Source organism: Battus philenor, unplaced genomic scaffold, assembly GCF_028537555.1.
Source record: "Battus philenor isolate CCGP_79_NKW_IND1 unplaced genomic scaffold, ilBatPhil1.0.hap1 SCAF_13, whole genome shotgun sequence".
Taxonomy (NCBI): Eukaryota; Metazoa; Arthropoda; class Insecta; order Lepidoptera; family Papilionidae; genus Battus; species Battus philenor.
Window position 1 is genome coordinate 12,098,042 of NW_027181675.1, and position 12,609 is coordinate 12,110,650.

The following is a 12,609-nucleotide window of genomic DNA, read 5'->3' on the forward strand; positions in this document are numbered from 1 at the left end:
GCTTGCTGAAAGACGCTGGGAAATGGGAGAGACCTATTTCCAACAATACACTTCCTACAGTTGAAATTGAAATGATGACGTAGTGAAATTGATATAAATTTACACACATATATACGCATCACACTTTCAAGAATAAATTTAAACAGAGTTCTGAATTCTTTAATTTATCCAAGTCATAGCTTCGATATAATGTCAAAAATTATAGCAATGAACTGATATATGATAATGCTATATGACATTAGAGTTCGTAAGATTTAGTTTCAGAATGATCATTAATCAATTAGTCGGGCTAACATTTGTCTGACCCCAATGATATAAAGTCGTTAATTCCGATTATTGTTTAAGTCTGCGTTCGTCGTAAATGATTTAGTCATTATCGTAATTACAATGACACTGTTTGGAAGTCCAATCGAGTCGGATTCTTCGCTTGACCTTCCAATGATAGCGGAAATCAATCTCCTGTGATCAATCAAATAATGGAACTTCTGCCAAAATGACAAACGATGAAACTAAGAAAATGGTAAGCTTACTGCTGACATAAGCCTGTCAGCTAGACCGGTTGGAAGCCTAACCGCTTTCAACCGGTCTCAAGCGTTCAGAGTCATCTGAAAAAGATAGGGTCATCTAAAGAAGAGATTCTCAATACTTTGAAATTACTAAAAAAGGATCAAAATTATTAGGGGGACTGGAAAGTAATGTTTTTACTGTCGACATATTTTACAAAAAATACCGAGTGATTTTTACCGCTCCAGCATTGAAAATTAGTATACTAGAAGGCAAAAGGCTGGTGATAACGAAGGTTAACATATCGCTGTTTAAAAATAAAAACTTTTTTTAATGGAATCAGGCGTTATTTTGCGGAAGTCCACCCTAAGTAAGAAAAGGACCAATATTTAGCCACTTCCGCACATGCAGTGGTAGTCGTGTAACAAAGTACACCGCTCGCCAGCCCGTTGATAAATGCACATGCGGCAAACAATGCGAATTACATAACTACCACTGTTAAATCACTCAACACGTATTTCACCTCTCCACGGGGCATCTTCAGGAGTTATGTTACACCGATTAGTGCCAAACACAGAGACTGTAAATATTGGTCATTTTCTTACTTAAGATAAAAACTTGTTAAAAATGTAGTCGTGTGAATTAACTTAAGAAAGCGACATTACTTTTCATTCCCCCTAAAAGTACAGTGAAGTCTACTTTTTCCGCCTTTAACGCTGTAACGTCGAATCTACAACTTACTGAATACTAGCAACCCCGGATACTCTTAATAACAAAAATCCGCCACAGATAATTACAAATATTCAAGGTTTATCCACATATTAATTTCGTATCAATAATTATTTCTATTATTTTATTTATTAAGTAATCTTTAGTTCCGGATAGTAAAAGATAAACACAACTAATAGTGGGTTTAATGTACACACTTGACTTCCTGTGTTTATACGTAAATCTACTTCGTAATTTTCCGTTAGGTTTTTAATAATGTATCCTTGAATTATAGTCTATTAGACATAATAACTGTAATAGCATAAATTTATAAAAAAGGTGCATGTTTATTATAATTATTTAGAAATTTTCAGCTATAATAAAATCGTATAATTGTATGTCATATATATGTAGCAGTGACATCTATAGTAATTTGTGCAGTTCAAAAATATAATTCCATCTGTCGTTGTATTGTTAGGGTATCACATTCGAACACACCTACGTTCGGATTCTTACGCTGTATGTTGTTAAATTATTAATATTTTTATCGTTATATTTAGCTCTAAAATGTCCGGAGTACATTGGTTGATGAAAACTCCTGTCTTGTATATAAGACTTAGGTTTTAATAAGGTATTTTCAATTAATTTAAAAATAAAATGAAACGATAATAAGAAATCTTTATAAATAAGCTGAAGAACGCGTGGTGCTTTGAAATTAACCAGATATGGAACTATATTGTATGAAGGACAGATATGGGTGTCGCTGATGGCGAAGCGAAAGCGACCTTATACTTTCATTTTTATCATAATATTTTTTATCATTTCTTATCATAATTTCACTGCAACACTCTTTTACCTATATTGTAAAGCGCGTTACAATATACACGCAAGTGTATATATGTGTAGATCATTTGTGAAGTTTTGTATTCGAATCCCGTGTAACCCTACAACTATTGGTTAGAGAAATGCATAATAATAATAAATAACGCGAATTTCTTAAGTATTTTGTTTATTGAGAAAGCTTTATTAAGGATCTTATACATCCGACGTCATAAGTATATTTGGGCGTATTATACAGTCATATTTGGGCTCCCCGTAAACTCTCTGGAAATTGCTGTCCAAAGCAAAGGAGCACATGAAGCGGCTCCCGGATTATCCTCAATTTATTTAAATATATTTATTTAATCGTCATGAAATTTAACTTAGCGTTTCAGCCAATACACGCTCACTGCAAGTCTTAGGCCTGGCACATAAATATCTATGGCGGAATATACCGTAATCGCCACGCCTGGCAGGCGATCGTAGCGCAGTATTGTGGTAAGCAGCGGACGCTGCTGCCTATCCTCTGGAAACTTATTTGTGAGCAGTGGAAATCCTATATAATTAATGTACAAAGTGTGAATTACATAAGATTGTATCCGCATCGAACCCGCGACCTAAGATTACAAGTCTCAGTTCTCTATCCCTGAACTATATTTGACCACATAGTTCCTATTATTTACGGTATTTTTTTTTCATTATTGCCTTTATTTTTATTCACTGTTAAGATTATATTTTGTATTAATTATGATAATATTTAGTTGTTTCAAATTTAAATATATGATGTTCATATCTATTTATTAACATATGCACTGAATTTAAAACTAGTTAAAAATAAAAAGAAATGTTACCATTGCGTAAATATTACGACCGGAAAGGAATGTCGCTTTCTTAAGTTAAATTCACACGACTACATTTTAAACAAATTTTTATTTTTAATCTGCAATATATTCACCTTCGTTATGGACAAACTTTTCACATCTAGTATACAAATTTTTTATACCGGAGCTGTAAAAGATCAATCGGTTTTTCTGTAAAATATTTCGACAGAAACGATATTACAAGTCTTCTATAGAGAGAAGACTTATCGCGTTAAAATTTAAGATTAGTTAAAAGAAAGAAGAAGTAGATTAAAACATCTTACCTATATTAAAAACAGTGGTAAAGAATGACATGGCTATAACTTAACTGAAAAGAAAACGTAAACAAAACACAGCGACTGATTTGTTAAGAATACGAACAGCTACTAAACAATTAATCAAAAGTAATCTAATAGATAACGTAACCTTGTTCGATAAACAGGTTTATTCACCCGGTAGCTGTTGCATGCGACCCGGTAATATAGTATAGAATTACTAGAAGTCAATTATATCGGAGGCCATAAAAAGATAATAATCCACAGACAATCTTTTTACGATGTATTTTTTTAATAATTTTAAAAAAATAACTATAATTCTTTATTCAAAAGGTCATCCTGAAATATAGATATAAGTAAGGGATTTACTTTTCTAAAGTAAATTAACCCTTTCCTTACCGCAGTCCGTTCCGCCGAAGTGACGCTACACAACCGGACATGTGTGCGTGACTTATACTATATTTTTTTACATTTTTATTTTAGTTTCCAAATTTGCACTTTACTTGCAAATATTTGTCTTGGGCTGAAGGCGGATTAAATAACAAAATTGATTGCAAGGAGAAATCAATTCAATAACAATGTAATAAAAGGAACGGCAAATGGATGCCGGCTAACTCCGGCCCTGATAACGAAAGGGTTAATAGTAACACATTATTTACAAGTGTTACTATTCTACTATCGTACGAACAGAGATAGAGAACTGAGACTAGCGATCGAAGGTAGCAGGTTCAATGTCCTGGATAAAATCTTATATGTGGTTATGTTTTATAGATGGTAATGTTTTATTCTGTTATACTAAAATTTCCAAAATTGGATATCGGTGTTAATGAATCATGACGCAAAAACTTGCCGGACTTGTTTTATGGGGCCAAAAATAATACAACGAAATCCACGGCGCTGGTGGACCTGTATTTGAAAGCACGCTCCGAGGATATTCGGTATAAATGATATATTTCCGAATATAAATTATCTGAATTCTAAATCGTGTTTCATTATCTATAATTGTGGCAAAAAGTTAATCAATTTAATCGTCGTAGTTCAACGTTATATATATTGACGAAGGTTATAGAATGAAATATCTCTAAAAATGCATTAAATATTTTAATTAGTTATCGCTGCTAACCTTTGTTTAGTAGTCCATCAGATGTAATGGTTTACTGCTCTTTTTACTTTCTTAATATAAATAGTTTCTATGGAAAACACCACCATTAGTGATACATATTAACCATCAGGGAAACTCTGTTCAACATAGCATAAAACTATGTACAATAAGTAAAGTAATTTATTCATATTATTTACAAAATGTTTAAACACAGAGATTATTTTATTTCTATCCAAATTAAAGTTTGGAACACGATACTGATATTAATTAGTTAATCCTCGTTAAAAAAGGGATAAAATAAGATCGAGTTGAAATCAATTGCTTATAAAAATAACGTTAGATCCAAAGTGTTTTTTTTGAGTGTTCCGTAAATAAACATCGGGACAATCAATATTATATGAATACTAGCTGTGCCCCGCGACTTCGTCCGCGTGGAAATTAACAAAAAAAAATTATTAAGTATTTTTTTCATTTTAAATTTAATTATGTAAGCCGGGCATAAATTTCACAATTTACATAACTTTTTATCTCAACCACAACTCGAAACGTCGTCATTCATTCGATGTTTTCGTTTTAATTCAAATCAGCATGAACTGTCACAGCAATATATGAAATTCATTGGAATGACAGTGGCGTCATATATGGAAACTAGGTCATACCAACTTAGAAACCTTTCACCACCAACTTTGTTAAAGATCATCACATGATCAAATGCATAGTTTACAATTCTATAAAGGACATACAGACAAACATTCAGTTTTATATATAGACAGATAATAATTATCTATTTTTGGAATGCATATAGTGAGCAGCCAAATAATTAGGATATTTTAAATTTTTAAAACATTTAAAATGTTTAGGCACACATTCCAATAGGATAGCTTATCATACTAATGTTTTATTCATCTTATTTTCACACTTTAAACATGTGTTGATTTTCAATCTTTTGGGTGCCTATTCACATTAGTGCGACAACGACGAATTTAATGTGCAAAGCGCGATCACCGAGGATGGCCCTGAGGGAAAGCCCTGGGCCCTTTTCTCGGTGGACTGACGACATTGTTATGGTCGCTGACAGTCCTCGAGAGTCCTCGTGGCGATCTTTGGGGAGACCTGTGCATTTATTATTTTAATTTAGATACTCTTTCCCCCATTTTGTTTTTGGGACTGACATATATTCCTTACTATTATCACCCAATTTCTTTCATCCTTCACAATTTCTCTCTTCCTTCACTCTTTCATTCTTCATATTTTCTATCATTCTCACATTATTCATTTACATTACATTCGTGCATCACCTTTCATACCTCGCCACATTTCTTGTTTTATTACGTTTAATTACGTCACCCTGCAAGTGTGGGGGCTCTTCTTCTTCAAAAAAGGAAGCGATGATGCCGCATGCAATGTCAAACCCATTTCCACATCACTAGTCACTTTAAGCCCTCCATATACGGGACAGCAAGTAATTGCGTGCACTTTCATCTAGTCCAATGAGAATCCCCTGTGTCGCGTGAACATTTAGGCCAAATACGTGGCCTTGAAATGGGCGTCTACCGATATGAAGATATTTTTCATGTGAAACTTACTATTCAAAATATAGTTTCTACCTAGGAAGGAAAATACAGTTGTATGGGAATCACTTTGGATCGTATTGGTGTTTGTATCACAAACCTGCATCAGTTGCTTGACTGGCAGTTTGCTGCGCTCCACCGATAAGCTCTCCCGCCTTTTTCACTTGATCTTCTACGACGTGGGCAGCTTCTTGCGCCTTCTCAGCCGCAATCTGTTCCGCGTCTTTCTTCTTGCGCTCAAACAGAGACGCAGTTTTCTCTCCGATGCTTCGGAAAGCGCCTGTAATACAGATATAATATTAATATTCTATTATTATTAATTGAATATTAGTTTGTGTTTTCATGTTTTTCATACAATTCTTGGTATGAATTAAAGTAACCGATGTAGTCTAGCGATTTGGCAAGATATAGCCTGCAGAAAAGATGGGGCCTTGAGGTTCTGGTGAATACCACGGACGATATTCAACCTCTCATTCAATCATGGTTGTTAAGTTTGCCGGAAGACGTTGGATGCATGCCGCTCCCACCGGTCCTATTGGTAAACTGTGGTAGAAGCCTATGTCCAGCAGTGAACATGCTGCGGTTAAAATGATCATAAGCCTTCTTTTTATCTTATAAATGACACAGGAGTGGTGACTTTAATCAATATAGATTAATACGCTTTCAACAGAAGTTATAACTTTTAAAGCACCATTGATGACCATTAATTTATCTAGATAGTATAACTAGATGTCTATCAATTCCTAATTGTATATAGTTTCCAATTGTCAACAACCAATTTCACTTAACTTTATTCCAAACACACTTTGAAGAATATACGATAAACGCGAGAAAAATTCCATTTAAATTTTACTTTTTACGTTATACGTGACTATTTTGTATCGTTACCATTGATTTAAGTTGTAATTAAAGTTGCTTCCTTTATTCGAAAATTAATCCAATTTAATCTAATAAAACTTTACTTTTTGAAATCAACATATATCTTTATACGAAACATACCAACAAACTTCACACGCATTAACATATTTATATTATTTTTATCTTAAGTTTGAATTATTTGTATAGATATAACTTAGCTAGTTGTAATTCTGCATTTAAATGTATTATCGCTGCTTAAGGAGAAGGACGCTCACAGCTGTAACACAGTTTATAACCAGTTCAGCCGTCAACGACATATTGAGAATAAACAAAAAAAGTTTAATTGAAAATAAATAAATAAAATATCGTCGTTTCAGTCACAGTATGTACATTACTGGAGATAGGCCTTTCCAAAGATTTCCGATAGGACGTAGGAATCGACCTGCATCCAACATCTTTTGGACACCATAACAAAGTCGTCTGTACACCTTGGGAATGAACTTCGCTAGGCAGTCCCTTGGTTTTTAGTCCTTAAGGTTCCAGCGAACATCTGTTCTTGCACGTGGCCTGTACTACTCTGCCACTTTTCAATAAATAAATAAAAATATATGCCGTCGATAAATTCTGTTTGCCTAACATTCAGTTTTATCATGCTTAAGGTGATGGATCGTTACAAACGCTTGTCCCAAATTTCTTCACGATCACTAAGTACAAGGACTCCTTAGGATGCCTCGACTAGAACCGTTACACTACTAATAACCCGAATTAGGTGATAGTCCACGTGTAGTTACAAATAATTTAATTAACTTAGTGTTCCTTTGTTTGTCTTACTAGGCCAGGGGTGAGCTTCCTTTATAATCAATGCGCTAATTTAAATTTAATTTTATTTGGCGGGCCGCTCGTAATATAACAAAATAATTTACAAAGCTTTATTTTTAATAAACATCAGAATAAGGTATTTTACAAAATTTAATACATAATAAAAATAGACAAGATAATAACGATAAAAGGTATAATTTTAAATTTTTAATAAAAAAATTGGCACCGTTTATTTATTACGAGCATATATTTAATGTTTACGCAGTTCTTATTGTGCATCATTTAGTTTTTTATAACGATATATTGATGAGGGAAAATCGATAAAATAAATTCAAATTTAGAAATGCTTGCCGCATACACATGTTAAACGGGTCACAAGCGGCCCGCGGGCCGCGTGATGGTCACCTCTGCAATAGGCAATACATAAGGCGTTAGAGAATAAATTTTCTTAGTGTTAAATGTACGCTTGCTTCTATAATAAGTAATCGCCAGGGACAGTATAAAATATAGCCTGGGTTGGTTTTTGCCAATCTCTTATGGTTTAAACCAACATTTTACTAAGTGACCGAACCGCCCTCAGGAAGAGATCTCGGATTAATGTGACGCTTTTTAGGCATTAAGACTACAAAGATGCCCGAAAGAGACGAACAAAGGCTTTATACTCGTAAGTCGTTAATATCGATCAACACGATTAAAGACATTATATTTTTATTTTCGTATGACTAAGGTGAGAAGACGACTTTGTAAAGGTTGTCAGAAGATGCTATGGTATGGGCGGTTTTTGATCGGTTCTATTTGCAATTTGTAGAGATGGACATCCTACGAGTAAAACGTTGATAATGGTGATGAACCCAAAATTCCTCTGCATAGAATATGTCGCCTATATAATACTTTTAACAATATGGATTTTTTAAATATCTTCAATATATGAAGAAATATGGTTGTCGTGCATCATTACGATAGAAGGATGTAGGGGTTGACATTGACAGGGAAGGTCACGTGGACTGTCAGATTTGCAATGTACGAGTGTTTTTGTTTAATTAAAGTTCTTGCTTTAAATCAAATGTTTTCATTGCTACATCTCCACACATATTTCGGTAAAATTAATCATAATGACATTTGTACATCTACCGTTTACTTACATATATAGATGTAGACATTAAGTATTAAAAATTTGTTATAATAATAATAATATAAAATGATTGTTTTTAATTCAATAAAGAATTCATATTAAGATCGCAATTCCAGTGTTCCAAGCCTGTATGGATAACGACCCCTATAAGGCAGCCCGCACTGGCTGACCTTCAATACCACCTGCTTATCTGGTAAAGTAAGTATAAAGAAAAATAATACTCAACATTCATTCCGAACCCTTTATACATAAACATGTCAGATATATGGCCATCAACATATTACTATTAATATATGTTTTGTTATGGAAAAAATATTTAAAAATATTTCGGCTATTGCACTGCGTTTAAAAATAAAGTAAAGCTGTCACTTAAAGCTCTCAGACTTTAGGAAGGCTGGTAATTTTTTTCTTAGATTGGTAGAACTGTCTATAACATTTGCCAAGCATCTGTCTGTCAATATATCTGCGTTACACGTGTTTTTACAAATGTTTCAATTTAGTGAAACGCGTCGTCTCATTTTTTTGGAATAAAACTGTCAAAAACTCTGCTCATATCATTACGCAACCAACGTATTCGTCTAATTTGTCTCGACTTCTGGTTATTCAGTAAACGTTTTGACACGATTGATGAGATAGAAACCTATTCGAAAAAGGTGTTAAATTCTATACAAGAATTCCGACTGTTTCGAGGAATGGAAAAAGCTCTGCCAGAAGTGAGTTTTATCAGATGGGGATTACTTTGAAGAAGCTGAAATTGATTTGAAAGAATAAATAAATAATTATAATTTTATAAAAAAAAACTAGCTGATCCCGCAAACGTTGTTTTGCTAAAAAAATATTTTTAATTTTCAATTTAAAAATAAGGGTTGATCGTAGAGGGGTGAAAATTTAAAACAAAATAAAAAAAAATAAAAACAAAAAATTTCGTCAAAAAAATAAAAGAAAATTTTTAAGGGTGAACAACCCTAATCACGTAGGGGTATGAAAAATAGATAGTAGCCGATTCTCAGACCTACTAAATACGCGTATAAAATTTGGTAAAAAAATCGGTTAAGCCGTTTCAGAGGAGTTCAAGTTCGAACACCGTGACACGAGAATTTTATATATTAGATTCCTTTACTTTTTCATCACAGTATTATATGGTAAGCTGCAGTGGTGATGGTGTGATCGGACGGAGGCATAATCTTTTCTGAAATCTTCAATTACAAGACTTCAGGCAACGTACACCAACATGTTTTGTGTTGATGTTAGCATTTTAATATTCCTACTGTTGAGACACATACTTTACTGATTTTTAGGTTAGGATATTAGTGATTCTTCACGATGTTTTCTTTATTCATTTGTTATTTAGTTTTTAAATTGATACAAAGCGTGCCTGCCGGAAATCGAACCCCCGATCTTCGAATAAAATTTTCTTTTTCTTCTTCGCTTTTTATGTGCGTTTATTTATTGAATCATTATTACCATTGAGCTATGAGAAAAGTCGTTATATAGCAATAAGGAGAATCTGCGAAGTGGCCACAATGTTCACTGACCTTAATCCATGTTCATATGAACCCTTGCAAATTTAATGTTCACACATTCTACATTTACGTTTTTTACGTTACAATAATAGAATTGACATTACGTTTGCCATAACATTAAATTTGTGGCCAGTTTTTATTTATATACTTATGCTATAAAAAGTATAACATAATATAAAATCCAATGTCATTAACTACCTGTTTGGGCGGTACAGAGGTGATAAATGAGAATAAAAATCCTACGGCTATAAAAATTAAACTTACAAAGTCTACTATTCGATAGTAATGTAATTATAATACTACATAAATAAAATCTATTCATATATATAAATATATTCATATATATATATATATATATATATATATATATATATATATATATATATATATATATATATATATTCCACCTATATACTCCCTCATCACGATATCTGTGGAACCATTAAGCTAAGAGAATAAACTCGTAACGCCTTTATTTCGTCTTGATAAAGTTAATAAATCCTTCATGGATCAGAGTGTACATAAGACCTTTGTATTCTTAGATTTAATCCTAAAATTAAACATATATTCCTAAATATATTTTATTATAACATTCAAGAATTTTAGGTGATCAAAATATGTGGAATACTTTATTCATTTACACGGTTTATACACATCCAACATTGCTTAACTTAATTCAAGAAGAGCAACTGTTGAGTTTCTGACCGGCTTTTATGAGCAGACCATCATTCCGAGCTATTAGATTTGCTGCTATTTGTTCTGCGTGGTATGAAGTCTGCCAGCATAGGCTACTTTTGATCATCGAAATCTTTGTGTGCTTGCCTAGAAGGACCAGAGTGAGAGAATTTTAACGGTTAGGAATTCCATATATCTCTGTTCTATTTTTAAATAACAGTTTATCTAGTACATCTACATGATGTTAAACTTATAAAAAAAATTCGGTCGCATTTTAACAGTATACCTAATAGAACCTAACATGGCGACAGAAGTCTGTAACGGCATTATGCGCAGTGAGCTTTATCGATTTTCCTTTGCGTCGGTCAAGGTGAATGGATATACGTCACTACCCCCACTACCGCAGCAGCTTACCTCACCTACACAGCCCTCCTTGACTACACAAAATAATTCACACATGTTCGCATGATTCGTACATGTCGAAGCACTTCTCCGTAGAAACAATTTTGTCGGTATCAAACAATATCTACCACGTGTTTTTGACTATTTTAACTAATTCACTTATTAAATTTTTTTATACAAAAATTTCTATATAACTCTAAGTATTATATACTGATAACAGGTTGACACAAAGGGTTTTAAAGTGGACGAAACCACGCGGAACCAGAACAAGAGGCAGGCCTAATGCCAGATGGACTAACGAGATCGTGGCTGCGAATGTCACGGGTGGCTCCAAGTTTCGAAAGATAGAGAAAAATGGAAACCTTTGGAGGAGGCTTTTATCCTGAGGGGGTCCATACAAACTTAGTACAAAATTATCAAAACTATTATTTAAAATTACTAATTTTAAGTCATTTGTATGGAATGAAATAAAGCTTTACTATATACTTAACCGTAGTTGTTAAATAAGTTTTTGTTACGTAATTTTTTTTTCAAATAACAAAAAAACGTTCTTATTTAACATTCATCTTTTTTCTAATTGCATTTGTTACTGTCTGTCTGTGATGACAATCAACATTGCGACATACACAATAATCATTGCATTATCATCATTATCATATTATGTTTTGTTTCAACATGTTAACGCTGTTAGCCCTAAGGCTTTTACAGCTTCATCGGTACTGAGTTCACGGAGCGGAAGGGTCCGTGAACTATATTAAAAAACTAGAAACTAAAGCAGGTAGGGCGCCTACCAGTTGCACGGGAACGCTCGCACGTTGTTGTTGTTGTTGGCTCTTCGCGGTAGAGCTTTGATGGGGTGTGTTGCTGGAATGTGCTTGCGGGTTAGTACGGCAGCGTGGACCACAGGCGAGCCGAAGAGGGATCCGGATCCAACCACGGTCCGCCCACGCTGTTCGCGGTTAAGGAATCATTATCACAATTAGTTTATTCGTAGTAGGTCCACAGCTGGACATAGATACTCCGGATAGAAGCGACATTTACAAGGTCTTTCTAACCTTGTAGATAGACATCCCATGCTAACTTGCTAGTCCATGATATCCACTTCAAAACTTTAGCGCAATGTGCAAAATGCCCACTTCAAATAACCAATATGCTAGGCTATATCGGTTACATTTTAATAAAACTTAATTTGAACTTAATCAACATTGCATATAAATATTTCTAAGTAGAAAACATCGCACCGTCACGCAAGTATATATACACTTGATTTATATAAGTAAATATCGTTTTAGATACAATATTATATTACATAAGGGAGGGCAATAACCGGCCTCATAAAAGCACGCCTAGCACTGTTCCAA

The 12,609-nt window shown here is 33.7% G+C and overlaps 1 protein-coding gene across 1 annotated transcript in view; it reads right to left on the reverse strand.

Moving 5' to 3' along the window:
• Positions 1-12,609, reverse strand: part of LOC137933153 (perilipin-4-like) — a 52,133-nt gene that overhangs the window by 14,092 nt on the left and 25,432 nt on the right. The window contains exon 2 of the mRNA XM_068776962.1: positions 5,940-6,119. Within this exon, the coding sequence (XP_068633063.1) occupies positions 5,940-6,119 (180 nt within the window). The remainder of the gene's footprint in view (positions 1-5,939; positions 6,120-12,609) is intronic.